This window comes from Lepus europaeus, chromosome 6 (genome assembly GCF_033115175.1).
Source record: "Lepus europaeus isolate LE1 chromosome 6, mLepTim1.pri, whole genome shotgun sequence".
NCBI classification, from domain to species: domain Eukaryota; kingdom Metazoa; phylum Chordata; class Mammalia; order Lagomorpha; family Leporidae; genus Lepus; species Lepus europaeus.
In genome coordinates this window covers 16,851,740-16,872,545 of record NC_084832.1, presented here as the reverse complement: position 1 = coordinate 16,872,545, position 20,806 = coordinate 16,851,740, and the positions used below count along the sequence as shown (strand labels likewise).

The 20,806-nt window shown below is 39.0% G+C and overlaps 1 protein-coding gene across 1 annotated transcript in view; it reads left to right on the top strand.

The window, feature by feature from the left end:
- The window catches only part of DNAJC3 (DnaJ heat shock protein family (Hsp40) member C3), a 96,432-nt gene that overhangs the window by 27,192 nt on the left and 48,434 nt on the right, over positions 1-20,806 (top strand). Inside the window, exon 3 of the mRNA XM_062194021.1 lies at positions 13,766-13,890. Within this exon, the coding sequence (XP_062050005.1) occupies positions 13,766-13,890 (125 nt within the window). The remainder of the gene's footprint in view (positions 1-13,765; positions 13,891-20,806) is intronic.

Sequence of the window (20,806 nt, the reverse complement as noted above, 5' to 3'; positions counted from 1 at the left end):
GCACTTGGGTCATTTTACTGCCTTCCCAGGAGTGTTAGCAGGGAGCTGGATTGGAAGTAGAGCATCTGGGATGTGAACCAGTGATGCCAGTGTTGCAGTTGGTGGCTTAATGTGCTGTACCACAATGATAGCCACTGGATAACCTTTTCAAAAAATGCAAATATTTGCAAGATTTCAGGTGAAATAGATTAGTAAAATAAATGAGTTCCAGTTGAATGTGTATGTATCTAACATGAGGCAATTGAGGCTTACTACTAGAAGTATCAAGAATACCTTGTGAGAGAAAGCTTTGCTCATGTAGTTTTCTACCTGTTAAAATAGATTTCAGTAAGTGTAGCTTAATTTTTTTGATGACTAGGGTTATCAATATTTGATGCCCATGGAGGATCCTGTAGTTCATTGCCTCTTTAGTATTGGTCAAACTCCAACCTCCCCTTCTGCTATTATTCTTAATGCTTACGTGTGTCTCTCTGTAGTGTCATCTGTGTAGTTTTTGATCACTTAGGACTGAGAGAAGTGAGATGATCAGAATAAACTCTCTAAATGAGGGCTTCTGTGGTTTTCTTAAGACTCACTGCATGAACTTTTGTGCTAGGACTTTTTGATACTGACTGGCCTTGGAGTCATTTTTTAAATTTACTTATGCATTCTCACCTTGTTTGGATTAGTTAAGACTGGCCAGCCAATAGCCTGACAGGTAAGGAGACAAATTTTTAATAGGATATGGTTTTGCTCTCAGAAGAAATGTAATATTGATATAATTTACTATAAAAATGTAGTTAGCTTTGGGTTTTTTTAAGCTCAGACTTTTATTACTGATTTTACTAACTTTGGAATAATAGGAAATATAGACTTTAAAAAAAACACAGACACAGAGAGATCTTCCATCCACTGGTTCACTCTCCAGATTCCTGCTACAGGTTGAAGCCTGGAGCCCAGCCTCAATTCTATGTGGATGTAAGGGACCCAGCTACTTGAGTCATCACTTTCTGCTTCCCAGGCTGCACAGTAACAGGAAGGTAGAATCAGAAGTAGAGCCAAGACTCAAACCCAGGCAGAATCTTTATTGTTGCACCAAATGCCCACCTTCAGGAAATAGATTTTAATCTTGTCTTTGCCACTTGGTAATACTGTGGCATTGGTTCAGTTGTTTAAGAAAATGTAGGTTTAGGGATTGGCGTTGTGGCGTAGCGGGTAAAGCTGCTGCCTGCACTGCCAGAATCCCATATGGGTACCGGTTCAAGTCTTAGCTGCTCCACTTCCAGTCCAACTCTCTGGTATGGCCTGGGAAATCAGAAGAGGATGGCCCAAGTCCTTGGGTTCCTGCACCCCCACGGGAGACCCGGAAGAAGATCCTGTCTCCTGGTTTCAGATTGCTGCAGCTCCAACCGTTGCAGCCAATTGGGGAATGGACCGGCAGATGGAAGATCTCTTTCTCTCTCTCTTTCTCTCTCTCTCTCTCTCTGTACCTCTCCTTCCCTCTCTGTGTAACTCCGACTTTCAAATAAAAAAATAAATAATAAAAAAAGAAAATGTAGGCTTAATGAAGTTATTTGTAGTTTTCCAGCAGTTTTTATTTTGCTACCCAAGGAATTGCTGTGAATATTAGGTGAGAAAAATGGATATAAAGATTTCTTTGAAAATAGAGTAGTATAATCACACATGGAAAGTATATAGACAGTTATTTTTGTCTCTGAAAATTAAGATTTTACTGAAAAACAGGTTTGATATGTTAACAGTTTTCATAACTATGTGGAGTTTCTGTTTGGGAGTTTACATTTTAATGATTTTTTTTAAAAAGATTTATTTATTTATTTGAAAGAGTTACAGAGAGAGGAGAGGCAGAGAGACAGAGGTCTTCCATCTGATGGTTCACCCCCAATTGGCCGCAAAGGCTGGAGCAGCGCTGATCTGAAGCCAGGAGCCAGGAGCTTCTTCCAGGTCTCCCACGCGGGTGCAGGGGCCCAAGGACTTGGGCCATCTTCTACTGCTTTCCCAGGCCATAGCAGAGAGCTGGATCGGAAGAGGTGCAGCCGGGATTAGAACCTGCGCCCATATGGGTTGCTGGTGCTTCAGGCCAGGGCATTAACCCACTGCGCCACAGCGCTGGGCCCACATTTTAATGATTGACTCACTCTGAGAAGTGTTAGATGCTTAGCACAACCATTTGTCTAAATTACTTTTACTAAGTGCCATTTACTATGTGACCACATCATCATTAAGTGATTAAAATCCACTTCTTCTTGTGACTGTCTTCAGAGCTGCTCAGACTTTTATTACTGATTTTACTAACTCTGGTAATTTATCCTTTTCAGTTATTGTCTTAGGAAAACTGCCTCTCTTAAAACACGATATTCAGTCTAACATTTTAACAGAAACATCAATGGCTGTGGTGTTTTGTTCAAGTAGTCTAAAACGACTGCTGATTTTTCTTTAGCCTCGCCAATGTGTTATTGAACAGTGTGAATCAGTTAAGCTGAGACACGATTATGTATTGGTGAAACTCAGTAAAGGAAGAATGTAAAATGTTGCTAGTGATTTGAGAATTTGAATAGCAGTGTCATTTTGTTCATCATGATTTGGCAAGTAGCAGTGATTCAGCACTGGGGCATACATGATAATTCTGACGAAGACTGGTGGAAGTTGAGAACATTTATCATTCTAGTTTATATCATTTTAATTTATGTCAAACACTGTCCACAACAAACTATTTAAAATAAAGTATAAATTGTATATGATGAGAATGTTTAGTAAATAAATAGCCCATTATATCTCTTACGAAGTATGTATTAATCAAAAAGAATTGTGGACACTATTTTGGTTAAAATAATGGACATATTACACAGTAAAATCTTTATATGTCTTAGCAACACAGATGTTTCCATATTATGATATAGATCTATTCATCTTTGGGCTTTTTTTTTTTTGTCTAGAATGTAGTTTTTTGGCAGGAGTTAAAATTATGAAATTGACTAGGAAATATTTTTGATTTATTGGAAGCAATGTGATTTAAGGGTGAGTTAGGTAGCATTTTAAAAATAATTTTCTGATACAATTCTATTATCAATGTCATTAAGTAGTTGGACATATGTTTTGATTGGATGTACCAGAGAAAAGTTCCCCTGTGTCATTCCTACAGCATGGTCTTATGGAGGTAATGAATCCTAGTGTATGAAATCATTTCTTTGATAGACCTTACAGAGGGTCTTCAGTTTATCTGGCTTGAGCAAATGTCTAAGGTGGTAGACTAAATGGTGAGCATATATGAAATGATAGCTTCCTTTGTTTACTTGGTAAAGAAACCAGTGAAGATTGAGCATCTCTGATCTGAAAATCTGAAATCCAGAATGCTCCAAAATCCAAAACTTTTTTTTTTTTTTTACAGGCAGAGTGGACAGTAGAGGGAGACAGAGAGAAAGGTCTTCCTTTTTGCCGTTGGTTCACCCTCCAATGGCCGCCGCGGTAGGTGCGCTGCGGCCGGCGCACCGCGCAGTTCCGATGGCAGGAGCCAGGTGCTTCTCCTGGTCTCCCATGGGGTGCAGGGCCCAAGAACTTGGGCCATCCTCCACTGCACTCTCTGGCCACAGCAGAGAGCTGGCCTGGAAGAGGGGCAACCGGGACAGGATCGGTGCCCCGACCGTGACTAGAACCCGGTGTGCTGGCGCCGCAAGGCGGAGGATTAGCCCTCTGAGCCGCGGCGCCGGCTCAAAATCCAAAACTTTTTTAGCATTGATTACCCTATATGTAATGGGTCACAGTTGACATGCAGACACACCGAAAGTATTGAATAAAATTACCTTCAGGCTTTGTGTAAAAGGTATATATGAAATGTAAGTTAATTTGTGTTTAGAATTGGGTCCCATCTGTATTTCAAAATCTGAAAATACCTGAAATACTTCTGATACCGAGCATTTTCTGATATAGGATACTCAGCTTGTAAGACACCACTGGGGCATACATGATAATTCTGACGAAGACTGGTGGAAGTTGAGAACATTTATCATTCTAGTTTATATCATTTTAATTTATGTCAAACACTGTCCACAACAAACTATCACATCATTGAACTCCATCAAAAAACAAAATCCACCCTTAGATTTATGTAAATATGTCATGGTGCTTTCCTATTATATTTGAGCCTCATTTGTGAAATGAGAACAGACATTACTGTTCACATTTACACAGAAGGAAATAAATAATTCTCCAGTGTCTTTTTAGATATCATGTCCTTGTCCAAAAGATTATGAACTTTTTGAGTATGAGTACTATCATCTTATTTTAATCTCTGCTCTGTGCTCAGTATATGTTTGAATGAAGGAGTATATTGGACTAGGGGAGAGAAAGAATTCAATTTTTTCTATTTTTAGAATAGGATGTTTTTCCTTGTTGCCTCCACTACTGCATCCTTTGTAACTGGCTTTCTGATCTGTTTTCTCCAGGAAGTAATCTTAATACCTTTAGTGAGACTAATATTTCCATATTTGAATTGTTTAATAATTTTAGCATTCTGAATAGACTTTAAATTCATCTCCTACACTCAAATTTCTGATAATCTGGTCACAATGATTTGAATGCTGTATTTCCATTTGTAGGCTTACAAGTTATTTACATAATGAACTCTGTTGTATTGTGGATGAGTAATAGGAAAAATGATTATTTTCAAGGCTATTGAATTTCATAATGTGAGAAACTAAGTATGAATTGCCTAAATCAGTTTTTGTTTAGTGCTATAGAGGTGATGACTCTTGTTCTAGTAACTTTTGGTATTTTAAGATGAAGAACCAGGCGGGGAAGGCTATCTTGATTTACCATGCAAGTGACCTCAACCTTCTAAGAAAAGTTTTGATTCGTATGTTGAACTGTTGTCATTTGATTCTCTAAGGATATAGGCAGAAAAGAAACTCAGTTTCTCCTAGTGTATTCTCATAGTACAGAGTACTTCTGTGACATCTAGTCACTAAAAACATGGGTATTTCTCCCACAAGACAGTCCTACAAATTCTTCAGTGAACCCCAACTGGCTATCCTCCAGTTCAAGTCAATTCTGACACAGTGTGTAAGACGGCAGTGTTAGATCCCACAGGTGGAGATTTTGGTCCCACAAGCTGTCCCACTGGCAAACCTGTCTTTTTAAAAAATTATTTATTTATTTGGAAGGCAATAAAGGAGAGACAGACATATCTTCCATTCTGTAGTTCATTCCCCAAATGGCCACTCTCAATGGTCAGTGGGAGCCCAAGCTCTTGGGCCATCTTCCACTGTCTTCCCAGGTGCATTAGCAAGGAGTTGGATCAGAAACAGAGCAGTTAAAACTCGAACTGGCACTCTGATAAGGGATGTTGGTGTCTCAGGTGGCAACTTAACCCACTGTGCTACAGTACTGGCCCCATGCCTCAGATATTTTCACCTTTCTGACTGGCCTGCTATAAATTAAGATTCCCGTAACATTCTCCTTGGGTCCAGTTAACTTGCCAAAGCAGCTTGCAGAACTCGGGGAAACACAATTGATTGTTCATTACGTAACCAGATTGGGAGTTATACAGGGCAACTGTGGAAAGGGGCATATCATATTCTAGGAACCTTCACGTGTTCAGCTGTCTGAAAACTCTTCCAAGCCCTGTCCTTCTGGGTTTTTCTCGGGGCTTCATTGTGTAAGCTGGATTGATTACATCATCGACAATTCATGATCAACTGAACTCCCAGAGAGTCTGAGGGGGTTGTATAACTGAAAGTTCCAACTGTGTAAGCTTGATGTTGGTTCCTCTGGCAACCAACTCTTATCCTGAAGCCATCTAGGGGCCTCCAACTTTCTCATTAGCATTTCATTAGCATACCACACACTTAAGACTCCAGAGGTCTGAGGGGCTTTAGGAACTGTTTGTCCAGTCATGCACAGCATAGGTAGTTTCTGTTAACAAGCTGCATACACATGGTGGTGCTGTATTGTATGGCCTAGTGATTGTGAAGCCATTTTGGTCTATGTGAGTGTACTCCATGGTGTTCACAGTGACAAAATCAGCAAACAACACACTTCTCATCTCTGTTGTTAAGAGAGTTATGACTCTATGATTTACATATTTCACAATCCCATAGTTCTCATATTTACATAGGCTCAGTGTTAAAATTTGGGATTCCAAAACCATTTCCTAAAAACTGTGTAGTAAAGTTACTGAGAGTGCCTCAAAAATACTGTATAAAAGATCTTCAAAAAGTTCATGGAAAATGGATTTAAAACATTTTAAAATATATTTTTGTGAACCTTTTGAAGCCCCCTTATCTATACACATATTTTATATATGTATTATCAGATAGATAATACAAAGTTATGTTATATATAATCTTTTTTTAAAAGTTTTTCTTCATGGATTGGATTAGTCAGGTTTTTTCCAAATAAAAGTCTAATGCAATTTTTACTGACAGTATCCCAACATAGCAATAAGTATTCTTTACTTAAAAACTTATATGGAATTAGGCCGGCGCCGTGGCTTAACAGGCTAATCCTCCACCTTGCGGCACCGGCACACTGGGTTCTAGTCCAGGTTGGGGCGCCGGATTCTATCCCGGTTGCCCCTCTTCCAGGCCAGCTCTCTGCTATGGCCTGGGAGTGCAGTGGAGGATGGCCCAAGTCCTTGGGCCCTGCACCCACATGGGAGACCAGGAGAAGCACCTGGCTCCTGGCTTCGGATCAGCGCGATACACTGGCCGCAGCGGCCATTGGAGGGTGAACCAACGGCAAAAAGGAAGACCTTTCTCTCTGTCTCTCTCTCTCACTATCCACTGCCTGTCAAAAAAACAAAAAACAAAAAACAAAAAACCCAAAAAACTTATATGGAATTAAATATAAGCTATTTTAGAAAATGCCATTGCTGATTACTTGAGAATGATCTGAATGTCTTGATGAGGCACATCTGTTTGGGAGCCCTTTCTGTGCATACTTCTTTAGGTCCCTGCCTTGTCTAAGGCAGGTGTCAGTGTTGGCTGAAGTTGACCTTGGATTGTCACTGTTTGTTACAGTTGTCAGTAGTTTGCTTACACTTCCTTTCCTTGGAGTGTCTACTGTGGACCAGGTTCTATGGAGTCACGAAAGTGAGTAAAACATAAATCCACCACTCAAGGAATTTTTTTCTCTGGACTAAAATATGTATATAAATAATGGATATCAATGATAAAATGTTAGATGCAATAAGAGGTATATGGGATCTTCAGAAAGTTCGTGGAAGACATGTATTATGAGGGGATGGAACAAAGTGGCAGCTCAATAAGGCATCCAGTGGTGTCCTTACAGAGATGCCAATTTGGACGGCTACTCATATACAAGCCACCTTCCCAAGAGCCAGGGAAGTCAAATGAGAGACCACAGTGAAGAAGACAGGGCAAAAAATTGTTACATTATCCTCCTCCCCACAACCCCCAGCTATAAGCAGTGCAGCGGGCATGTTTTCCATCGCGGGGAGGGAAAGGGAATTAAGTTGAGACTTTAGACTTGAAGCCCAGTATCCAGCCTGTCTTGGAAAACTCAGTGCTTGCAGGGCCCCATAGGCCCTGCATCAAGGCCAGTACCTTCAGACTGAGATTTTGGCCAGGTGTATTGCTTTTGTCACCAGTCCCTGACCTCTGCCAAGACAGTGGGGAATAGGGTGGGAAAGTGAGTATAGGACTTGCTTTAGAGCTCAATGTCAAGCTTGCCACAGTAAGATCTAGCACCAAAGGCCTCTATTCTAGACCAGTGCATACAGATGGCACACCAATTACAGATTTGAGACAAACCTAGGACTGAGCACTTCTCATGCCAAAACAGGAACTACACACCAACCACAGACTTGCAGCAGACTTTGTCTTAGGGCGCCATCTAGTGTCCCAGTAGTGGAAGTGTCTAAGGGCTCAGAGAAAATAAGCAGATAGATTGTTTAGAATTTCCAGAAGGTAAGCACAAAGCCAGATTATGAACACCAGAAAAAATTTCTATTCCTTTAATGCACAGATGATATTATATACTAGCCAACTTCAAAAACTTTTATGGAAACATGAACTCTCCTAAGGAGTGAATAAGGTATCAGAAATTGATAAAAATAATACATGGAAATTCATGGATACAAAATTTAAAATAGTTGTTTTAAGGAAACTCAACAAGATTCAGGAAACCAGGGTATGGTTCATTATTATAACAAGGAAACTCAACAGAGAGAAGGAAGTAAATACTTGATTTGAAAATTTTATTAAGTGAAATTTAAAAATGATAGAAAGTTCCAATAACAGAATAGATAAAACAGAAGAAAGTATGAGCTCTAAGGTGATTTGAAAATACATAGAAGAGAAAAAAAACTGAAGAATGAGGAAAGCTTATGGAACTTTGGGACAGCATCAAAAATGCAAATCCAGTTACTTGGGATTCAATAGAAAACTTCTCAAGTATAGAGAAAGATACAGCTGTCCAGATGCAGGAAGGTCAGGGGTAACTAGTGAGATTCAGCTCAACCAAGTCTCAAGGTTGAAATCTTCAGGAGAAAGGAAGCAGCAATAAGGGTGTCCCAGTTCACTGACGGCAGACTTCTTGGCAGAATCCTTAAAACCACAGAGAGCGGGCTGAAACTTTCTGGGTACTGAGTGGGGGGGGAATACCCCAAAACTGCCAACCAGGGGTGTCCAGCAAAGCTATGCTTTAGATATAAAAGAGTAATTTCCAGAAAATAAAAGCTGAGGAAATTTGTCAGTATAAGACCTGTCCTACAAAGAACACTAATAGAAAAGATGTGCATACAAGTAAATAGAAAGTATCAGAAGATAGAAAATTTACTGAGCAGAATAAACTTGTTTGTCAATGGACAACTGATTTTTTTATTTTTAGATTTTTGTTTGAGAGGTAGAGTTACAGTGAGAGGGAGAGACAGAGAGGTCTTCAGTCTGCTGGTTCACTCCCCAAATGGCTGCAATAGCTGGAGCTGAGCTCCTGAAGCCAGGAGCTAGGAGCTTCTTCTGGGTCTCCCAAGTGGGTACAGGGGCCCAAGCACTTGGGACATTTTCTTTTGTTTTCCCAGGCCATAGCAGAGAGATGGATTGGAAGTGGAACAGCTGGATCTCGAACCAGCACCCATATAGGATACCGGTACTGCAGGCAGTGGCCTCACCCACTATGCAACAGTGCTAGCCCCTGAATATGTTTTTCAAAAGAAGGCATACAGATAGCCCACAGTTATGTGAGAAAATGCCTAACATCTGTAATCAGGGAAATGCAAATAAATCACTTGAGATGACATTTTATTCTAGGTAGAATGACTTATCAAGTTGAGATATCATTTTTTCTAGGTAGAATGACTTATCAAAATGATAAGGGGAGGCAATTTCTCTTTGACATAGAATTAAACTCTGATGCTCTGTTAAAGCAATGTGTTAAAGTAATCTAAAAACAAAAAGCAATTCAAATCAATTGGCAATCTACAAAAAGAGTTAAAGATTTTAAAAGCTATTTTTAAAATTGCTATATTGGTCTATTATGCTATGTTATATGTGTGTACATATTGTATGTCCACATGGGGAAATTTTATTAAGAGTTTTATTTTAAATGGCTTATAGATAAGTTTGTCCATAAATTTAAGCTGCTAAAAACAATCAAAGATACATTTTAATTTGTGTGACCTGAATCTGTGTATCATATGTTTTAAACTTGTTGGTAGAAAGAAACTAAAAACATTTTATATGGTTGTGCTTAAGTTTACTGGTTAAACAAACTACACCATGTTAGATATTTAAGAGGTGTTTTCAAATACATGATTCTTAAAATTTATAGAAGGCATTGGACCTTCTGGTAGATGTTTTCTTAAGTTGTTATCTAATGGTTGAAAGGGTTTGCTAAGTATTCATGTAATATTGCTATTGTCAGCAAGCGATCTAGGACTTGCTCCCTCATTTCTCTATTCTAAGCCCAACTTGTTCTTTCATTTCTCTATTCTCTTCAAGGTAGGAAACTAATTCTATTATGAAGGAATCTGTAGGACGCACAATTTAATCTTTAGACCTTATAAAAGAGATGGCTAACATTTTTCTGTAATAGCATAGCCAAAATAAGAACTTAAATAATAATCTCATAGCTAGATTTACTTCGCCATCAGCGAAGTATACAGTAAGTAGAAAAAACCTCCCTTTCAGACCAAAGGGAAAGAAAGTTTTAAAGTGAGAATATAATTTTCCTCATGGGCATTGTCTACCTTAGAAAAACTACTACAGAACATGCCTGTGACTATAGACTTGTAGTTCAGGCCACCGAAGATTAGAGATGGGACACGGGCACTCCCTTGACTTGCATCCTCTGGTCTGCTTTAACACAAACCAGGAGGAAAAGAAAACTAGGCATCAGAAGCAATGGGTGGCAGACCTATTAATGGCTGACATGTACATTGATCTGCCCTCAAGGAGACCCAACAGGCCAGTCCACTGCAGTGCTTTCAATGTGGTAAGCCTGGGCTTCAGCAGAAGTCAGCTTGTGAAGAGCCCTGGCAGCTCTGCCAAGAGTTGGATCACTGGAAATGGACCTGCCCTGGAGTCGAAGGATGCCCAGGTCAGAGCCACAGATCTTATTGGCTCTAAGCTGAAAAGCCCTTCACTCAGCCCAACTTCCAAAGTGACCACTGCAGCTGAGGGGATGGTCAGGTAGGGTCAGGAACATTGCAGGCAGAACTACAAATTTCTTGTTAGAGATGCCCCCTGCCTTTACCTGGCCAGCTCTCCTCCCAGGCCAGCCAAGTAATGAAAGTCAACAGAGTGCCTTCCTCTATGAGGTTCACACCTCCCTTAGGATATACCCCATGTGAAGAGATAGATAGGTCTGGGCCTCTTAACTTACAAGGCCTAAAGTCCACCAGATTATTATCAAGCCCCTTCTATCAGGTTCTATTTGCCTCTCAATCAGAAAACTTAATTGTAGCTTAGACAGCACCTTTCTTAGCACATCTAATAATGACTCTGTCCTTTGTTCTAGGCCCTGTCTAGTGCACTTGGGCCTCATTCCTTTGTAATCATAACCTCTACTCTACCACCAATGGCTCTACTCCCAACCTGTGTGTACTGATGGTCCTCTTCCCCACTTAATGCTGTATAATTGTTCAAACTTGGTAATTGCCACTCTTAGGATCATTGGTTACTATCCTCACTCTGTCTTTTATGACCTTGTCTAAATATGATCAGAGTTGGCGAACTTGGAAGGCTTCCATAGCCTTGGCAACTCATGACGACAGCCTAGGGTGGTTACTGGCGCCATAAACTAGAGTGTCAATTTGTTGGGTCAACCACAAGAGCCACTGTGCACTTGCTCCTGATGTGGGATCTCTGTCCTTAATGTGCTGTACATTTTGATTTAATGCTATAACTAGTACTCAAACAGTATGTTTCACTTTGTGTTTCTATGTGGGTGCAAATTGTTGAAATCTTTATACTAAATTGATCTTCTGTATATAAAGAGAATTGAAAATGAATCTTGATGTGAATGGAAGGGGAGAGGGAGCGGGAGAGGGGAGGGTTGTGGGTGGGAGGGAAGTTATGGGAGGGGAAAGCCATTGTAATCCATAAGCTGTACACTGGAAATTTATATTCATTAAATAAAAGTTAAAAAAAATATATAAATCTAAAAAAAAAAATATTAAGGAGAGGGGCCAGCGCTGTGGCGCACTAGGTTAATCCTCCACCTGTGTTGCTGGCATCCCATATGGGCACTGGTTCTAGTCCTGGTTGCTCCTCTTCCAGTCCAGCTCTCTGCTGTCGTCTGGGAGGGCAGTGGAGGATGGTCCAGGTGCTTGGGCCCCTGTGCCCACGTTGGGAGACCAGGAAGAAGCTCCTGGCTTCGGTGCAGCTCCGTCCGTTGTGGCCATTTGGGGAGTAAACCAACAGAAGGAAGACCTTTCTCTCTGTCTCTCTCTCACTGTCTATAATTCTACCTGTCAAATAAATAAAAATATTAAAAATGACAAGGAGAGGGACAGATGTTTTGCATGGTGGTTAAGATGCTGCTGGGGATGCCCACATCCCATATTGGAGTGCTTGGGTCCAAGTCCTGGCTTCTCTTCCAGTTCCAGCTTTTTGCTGATGCACATTTGGGAGGCAAATCATTGTTATGCTTCAGTCCCTGGCACACACATGGAAGACCTGGGTTGAGTTCTTGGCTTTCAACTTTGTCCCAACCTAGTCCTGGCTGTTTGGGGCATTTGGGAAGGTAACTCAGATGAGACACTTCTCTCTGTCTATGCTTCTCAAGTTAAGTAAATAGTAAGTGTAAAACACAAGGTAACAAGAGCTGGTGAGGATGTTAAAAAAAAAAAAAAGGAACCTTTGCATATACACTGTAGCAAATGCAAATTTATTAGTCCTTATGGAGAGGGAGGTTTTTCGAAAAATTGAAACTAGAGCTACCACATGGTCTGCCAATCCCATTACTGAATGTGTATCCAAAGAAAACAAAATCAGTCTAGTGGAGAGACTCTGAACTCCCCTGTTTATTGCACTGCATCCACAATAGCCAAAAAACGGAAACAAGTATTCACTGATGAGTGGATAAAGAGAATGCCTTACACAGTGGAATGCTACTTAGCCATAAAAGGGTGAAATCCTGTCATTTGTGGCAATGTAGAGCTCATTATGTTAAATGAAATTAAGCAAAGAAACACAAGTCCTGCATGATCTCATGTGGAATCTAAAAATATTGATCTTATAGAATGGTGGTTACTAGGGGCTCGGGAGAGGAAGAAGGGAAGGTCGATTAATATGTACTAAGTTGTAGTTTAAAGAGGACAAAGAAGTTCTGATGTTCTGTTATATGGTAGGGTGACTGTCAATACTGGTAATGTACTGTGTGTTCTTAAAAAAAAAAGGCTCGGCTTTTTAATGTTTTCACCAAAAAGAAACGATGAATGAAGAGATAGTTATGTTTACCCTGAATTAAGCATTATACAATGTATACATGTATTGAGACATCACCTGATATCCCATAAATATGTATAATTTTTATGTACCAGTTTAAAAATCTTTTTTAAAAAGTTTTTTTATTTATTTGAGAAGTAGAGTTACAGACAGGGAGAGAGCTTCCTTCAGGTCTCCCATACTGGTGCAGGGGGCCAAGCACTTGGGCTGTTCCGCTGCTTTCCTAGGAACATTAGCAGGGAGCTGGATAGGAAGAGGAGCACCTGAGATGTGAACCGGCACTTCATATGGAATGCCAACATTGTAGGCTGTAATTTTAACCTGCTGAGCCACAGTGTCAGCCACTTGTGTTGCTTTTTAATGTTTTATTTATTTTTATCTACTTGAAAGGCAGAGAGAGTGAGTGAGTGAGCACACAAGCACACTTCTATCCAAATGCCCAAATTCCCTTCTTGTTTTTTTAATAAGATCTGTTTTCAATTAACTTTATACATATAAAGTTAACTCTATACTAAGTAAAGAGTTCAACAAATTGTATTAAAAAAACAAAAAACCCAAAACAGTTCCTTAACAGCCTAATGGCTCTGGCCAAAACTTCCAGGATTGTATTAAATAGCAATGGTGAGAGTGGGCATCCTTGTCTGGTTCTGGATGTTAGGGAAAATGGTAACAGAGTTTGGAGGGTTGAGCCTTGGCTCAAGGGCTGCAGTCTGTTACCACCTACTCTAGGTTCATGACTTATTTTTGAAAAAGAAACTTTTATTAATGCCTTTCTTAATAGAATCACAAACTTTAAAACTGTTCAGATGATTTGATTCTTTTGAATAAATCTACGAGTTAATATTTATTATTTCAATTTTCAGATGGTGATCCTGATAACTATATTGCTTACTATCGGAGAGCTACTGTCTTTCTAGCTATGGGCAAATCAAAAGCTGCACTTCCTGATTTAACTAAAGTGATTGAATTGAAGATGGATTTCACTGCAGTAAGTGTATCTAAACATTTTGTTCAGGGTATCTTAAGGGGACATGGAAGAGGTAATTTGTTTCTTAAGGTGAGGACTAGCATGCTAGGCATAGCTGGAAGAAATGAAAACTCCTGTGTGCGAAATGGTGTACTGGTGAACCAGAGAAATTCAGAGTCCCTAAAATCTAGGGTCTGTATCAAAGAGGAACAGTGGCACAACAGGTGGCTTTATAGAAGCCTAGCAGTGTTATTAACTTTGTAGTTTAGAAAGAAATTTGTGTGGAATATGGAGTGCAGGGCACGATGTGATGAGTTAAAGAAGAGAATGAAGAGGTTGTCAGGTGACTGGCAGCGATACCAGTGAAGGCTGTAGCAGGAAGGATAAAGAGGAGATAGCTAACTTAAGCAATGGCTTGTGGCAGATACAGTGCTGAATTAGCAGTCTTCTCCAGAATCCACACACGCTTCAGAGGTGGAGATACTAGCCTGATGACTGGCAGGTCACCTGTAAGGACTGTCAGGGAGTTGTGTACAGGGAACTGAGGAGGTGGAATAGATGTGAGTCTCAGAGGCAGAACTGCAGAAGCATTGATCAATTAGATGGTTAAAATTAACTTGTTAACTGTTTATTATTTATATTCTGCTGTACTCAAAAAAGTATTTGAAATAACTGATTAGCTATGGAATGAATGTTTGATTTGAAATATTACTGTTATTTTAAGATGGAATTTCCAAGTGTAAAATTTTTATTGAATCTATTCCTTTATACAGCTAAGCACAACCTTTCACAAAGGTTAAGTGGCTCATTTTCCTAATGCAGTTATAGCTGTTAACTAGTTGAAATGATTAATCGTACTGTTTGCTGTTTATGGGTATTAATGCATTAAGAGAATTAGTGAAATTTTATTTAGTGTATAATTTTTTTTAACTCAGTACTGATACAAATGGATATTTCTTTTTTCATTTTCTTTTTCTTTTTTGTTTGTCTTTTAAATTTTAGCTCCCATATATAAGGGAGATCATGTTGTATTAGTCTTTCTGGGTCTGGCTTATTTCAGTCAACATGATATCCTCCAGTTGCGTACATTCTGTTGCAAATAGTAGAATTTCAATCTTTTTTTTTTTTTATAGCTGAGTAATATTCCTATTTATACCACCTTTCTTTATCCATTCATCTGATGATGGACAGCTGGGGTTGGTTCCAAATTTTGGTTATTGTGAACAGTGCTGCTATAAACGTGGTGGTGTAGGTTTCTCTTTGATAACATTGTTTTCTAGTCTTTTGGATATATACCCAATAGTGAGATTGCTGGCTCATATGGAAGTTTATTTCTAGTTGTTTAAGAAATCTCCACACTGTTTTCCCCAGTGGCTTCACTAACTTACATTCCCAACAACAGTGTATAAGTGTCCTCCTTTGTCCACATCCTCGCCAGCATTTGTTACTCTGAGTTTTGGATTTTAGCCATTCTGACTGGGGTGAAGTGGTATCTCATTGTAGTTTTGATTTGCATTTCCCTGATGGCTAGTGATGTTGAGCACTTTTTCATATATTTGTTGGCCATTTGTATTTCTTCTTTTGAGAGCTGTCTATTGAAGTTCTTTGCCCATTTCTCAGCCGGATTGGTTATTTTGTTGTTGAGTTTTTTAAGTTGCTGTTACATTTGGGATGTTAATTCTTTGTCACATACATGGATTGCAGATTTCTTCCCCATTTTGTTGGATGTGTCTTCACTCTTGATTTTCTTTAGCTGTCCAAAAGCTTCTGAGTTTGATATAGTCCTATTTGTTTAGTTTTGCTTTTGTGGCTTGCGCTTTGGGGGTCCTGTCCATGAAATTGTCTCCTGTACCAATGTATTGGAATGTTTCCCTTCCTTTTTCTTCCAGCAACTTCATAGTCTTAGTTCTTAAATTTTAGTCTTTCATCCATCTTGTGTTGATTTTATTTATGTGGTGAGGGGTATGAATCTAATTCTTCTACATATATACATGTAGTTTTGCCAGCACCATTTGTAGTAGAGATTATCCTTTCTCCATTATATTATCTGCGCACTTCTGTCAAAAATCAGTTGGCTATATGTATGTGGATTAATTTCTGGGCTCTCTATTCTGTTCCATTGACCTATGCATCATTTTTTATGCCAGTACCATGCTGTTTTAATTTCTAAAGCTTTGTAATACACTTTAAAGCCAGGTATTTTGATGCCTCCAACTTGGTTTTTCTTGTTCAGGATCCCTTTGGCTGTTGTGAATTTTAGGATTGTTTTTTCTGACTGCAAAGAATGCCATTGGTATTTTGATAGGGATTGGACTGGGTCTGTAAATTGCTTTAGGCAGTGTAGACATTTTGTAATATTGATTCTTATCCATGAGCAAGGAATATTTTTCCATTTTTTTGTGTCCTTTTGAAGTCTTTCATCAATGTTTGATAATTTTCATTGTAGAGAGATCTTTCACTTCTTCAGTTAAATTTGTTCCTAAATATTTGATTATTTTTGTGGCTGTTGTAAATGCGATTTCTTTCTTGATTGCTCTTTCTATGAGTTCATCATTAGCTTACAAAACAACTACTGTTTTTTTGTAAGTTTATTTTGTAACCTGTAACTTTACTGAATTGGTTTATCAATTCTAGCAGCTTTTTGGTGTAGTGTTTAGGTTTTTCCATATACAACATCATGTCATCTGCAAACATGGATGATTTGACTTCTTCTGTTCCAATTTTGATGTCATTTATTTCTTTTTCCTCCCTAATTGCTCTTGCTAAAACTTCTGGTAATGTATTGAATAAGAGTGGTGAAAGTGGACATGCTTGTCTTCTTCCAGATCTGAGGGGAAATGCTTTCAGTTCTTCTCCATTCAGTATGATATTGACTTTTGGTTTGTGATATGTAGCCTTTATAATGTTGAGGAATGCTCCTTCTATACCTAATTTATGGAGAGTTTTTATCATGAAGGTATGTTGAATCTTACCACATTTTTTCTCTGTGTCTATTGAGATGACCATATGGTTTTTGCTCTTTATTCTATTGATGTGATTTATCACATTTATTGACTTGTTAATGTTGAAACATCCTAGCATTTCTGGGATAAATCCCACTTGGTAGTGATGTATGATCTGTTTTATGTGGTTTGAGATTTGATTTGCTAGTATTTTGTTGAGAATTTTTGCAACTATGTTCATCAAGGATATAGGTTTGTAGTTTCCTTTTTGTGTTATGTCTTTTGGTTTCCGTTTGCTTGGTATATCTTTTCCCAGCTCTTCACTTTCATTCTGTGTATATCTTTGCTGTGAAGTTAGTTTCTTGTAGGTAGTGTATAGTGGGGTCATTTTTTTTTTTTTTAATCTCTTTAGCCAACCTAAGTTTTTTGGTTGGTGAATTTAGTCTATTTGCATTTTAAAAAAAGATTTATTTATTTATTTGAAAGGAAGAGTTACAGAGAGGCAGAGGTAGAGAGAGAGAGAGAGAGAGAAAGGAAAGTCTTCCATCCACTGGTTTACTCCCCAGATGGCCACAACAGCTGGAGCTGTGCTGATCTGAAGCCAGGAGCCAGGAGCTTCTTCCAGGTCTCCCCTATGCGTACAAGGGCCCAAGTACTTGGGCCATCTTCACTGTTTTCCCAGGCCATAGCAGAGAGCTGGACTGGAAGTGGAGCAGCCGGAACTCGAACCGGCGGCCATGTGAGATGCCAGCACTACAGGTGGTGGCTTTCCCAACTAAGCCACAGCACCAGCCCCAGTCCATTAACATTTAAGGTTAGCAATGATAGATAAGAACTAAGACCTGTCATTTTGTTGATTGAATAATGACTCTACCTGCTCTGTTAGTGAATTTGGTGCTGCCATGTGTTTTCATGATTTTTCTTTTTAATTTATTTCTTAAGGAATACAAATTTCATAAGTACAACTTTAGGAATATGGTTATTCTTCCAACCATACTACCCTCTCACCCATACTCCCACCTCTCTTCCTCCTGCCTCTCCCCTTGCCAATCCCATTCTCCATTAAGATTCATTTTCAATTAACTTTGTACACAGAAGACCAACTCTATACCAAGTAAAGATTTCAACAATTTACACACACACACACACACACACACAAGAAAAAACTGTTTGAGAACCAGTTTTACAGTTAACTTTCACAATACAACTCATTGAGGACAGAAGTCCAGCATGGGGATTTGTGCACCATGACTCCTGTTGTTAATTTAACAATTAATACTCTTTTGTATGACGTTAGCAACCACCTGAGCCCCATGACATGAGCTGCCTCAGCTATGGAAGCTGTTTTCAGTCTACAAACTCTGTCAGTATTTGGACAAGGCCATATGCAAAGTGGAAATTCTCTCCTCCCTTTAGATCAAAGTACATCCTTCTTTGATGGCCACTTTTTTCCACTGGGATCTCACTCACAGATATCCTTCATGTAGAATTTAATTAATTAATTAATTTATTTATTTATTTTGCCACAGTGTCTTGGCTTTCCATGCCTGAAATGCTCTCATGGGCTTTTCAGCCAAATCAGGATGGCTTAAGGGCTGATTCTGAGGTCAGAATGTTACTTAAAATGATTTTCATTCTGTGAGTCTGCTGTGTGGACTGCTTTCCATGTTGGAACATTCTCTCCTTTCTTTTTTTCTTTTTCTCTTTCTTTCTTTCTTTCTTTCTTTCTTTCTTTTTTTTTTTTTTTTGACAGAGTGGATAGTAAGAGAGAGACAGAGAGAAAGGTCTTCCTTTTTGCCATTGGTTCACCCTCCAATGGCAGCTGCAGCCGGCACATTGTGCTGATCCGAAGCCAGGAGCCAGGTGCCTCTCCTGGTCTCCCATGTGGGTGCAGGGCCCAAGGACTTGGGCCATCCTCCACTGCCTTCCCAGGCCATAGCAGAGAGCTGGCCTGGAAGAGGGGCAACCGGGATAGAATCCGGCGCCCCAACCGGGACTAGAACCCGATGTGCCGGCGCTGCAAGGCGGAGGATTAGCCTGTTAAGCCACGGCGCCAGCCCATTCTCTCCTTTCTAATTCCATCTAGTATTATTGCCAGACATTTGATCCTATTTATATGATCCCTTTAACACTTAATCCTATCTGTATGTTCACTTTAACACTTAATGTGATTGTGAAAGGGTGTTGTATTTAGCAAATACTTTCTCTGCATCTATTGAGATAATCATATGGTTTTTCTTCTGCAGTTTGTTTATATGGTGTATCACGTTGATTGATTTGCAAATGTTGAACCATCCCTGCATACCAGGGATAAATCCCACTTGATCTGGGTGGATGATTTTTCCGATGTGTTGTTGGATTTGATTGCCTAGAATTTTCTTGAGGATTTTTGTATAATCAGGGAAATTGATCTATAATTCTCTCTCTGTTGCATCTTTTTCAGGTTTAGGAATTAAGCTGATGCTGGCTTTGTAGAAAGAATTTGGGAGGATTCCCTCCCTTTCAATTATTTTGAATAACATGAGAAGAATTGGAATTGGTTCTTCTTTAAATATCTGGTAGAATTCAGCAATGAAGCCATCTAGTGCCGGGGTTTTCTTTGTTTTGGGGAGGGCCTTTATTACTGATTCAATTTCTGTCTTGATCTGTTCAGATTTTCTATATCTTCATGGCTCCAGTTAGTTTGTATGTGTCCAGGAATCTATTCATTTCTTCTAGATTTCCCAGTTTTTTTTGGCATACAGCTCTTTGTAGTCATTTCTGATGATTCTTTTTATTTCTGTGCTGTTGTTACATTTCCTTTTTCATCTGTAATTTTTTTGGTTTGGGTCTTCTTCTCTCTCCTTTTTTTTTTTGGTTAATTGAGCCAATGGTGTGTCAATTTTGTATCTTATTTTGGATTCAGTTGTTGATTTCTTCTCTAATTTTAACTATTTCTCTTCTACTAGTTTTGGGCTTGGTTTACTATTGTTTTTCTAGATTCTTGAGATGCATTGATATTTATTTATTTGGTGCCTTTCCAATTTCTTGATGTAGGCACCAATTGCTATAAACTTTCCTCTTAACACTGCTTTTGCTGTATCCCATAAGTTTTGATATGTTGGGTTGTCATCTTAATTTGTTTCCAGAAATTTTTTGATTTCTCTTTTGTTTTCTTCTGTGACCCACTGTTCACTCAGGAGCATGTTGTTTAGTCTCCATGTGTTTGCATATGTTCTAGAGATTCCTGAGTTACTCATTTCCATCTTCACGCTTTTGTGGTCTGAGATGATGCATGGTATGATTTTCATTTTTTTGAATTTGCTGAGACTTGCTTTATGGCCTAACATGTGGTCAATGCCAGAAAAAGTTCCATGCACTTGTGAGAAGAATGCATATTCTGCAACTGTAGGATGAAAAGTTCTGTAGATATACATAAGATCCATTTGGCCTATAGTGTCAATTAAATCTACTGTTTCCTTACTGGTTTTCTAAGATTGATCTGTCCATTGCTGAAAGTGGGGTATTGAATTCCCCCGTGACTAGGGTATTTGAGACTATGTCTCCTTTCAGATCCCTTAACATTTCATTTAAAAAGCCAGGTGCCCTGTAATTAGGTATATATACGTTTATAATGTCATTGATCCTTTAATCATTACATAATGCCCCTCTGTGTCTCTTTTAACAGTTTTTGTGTTAAAATCTATTTTGTCTGATAATAAGATGGCTACACCAGCTCTTTTTTGGTTTCTGTTGGCATAGAATATCTTTTTCCATCCTTTCACTTCCAGTCTGCATGCACCTTTGTTGGTGAGATGTGTTTCTTGTAGGCAGTAAGTAGATGGGTTTTGTTTTTTAATCCATTCAGCTAGCCTGTCTTTTAACTGGAGAGTTGATGCCTTTTACATTCAAGGTGACTATTGATATGTAATGACTTTGCCCTGCCATTTTTCCATAAATATTCCTTTTTTTTTTTTTTTTCACTTTGAATTTCATTTGAACTTTTACTGGGAGAT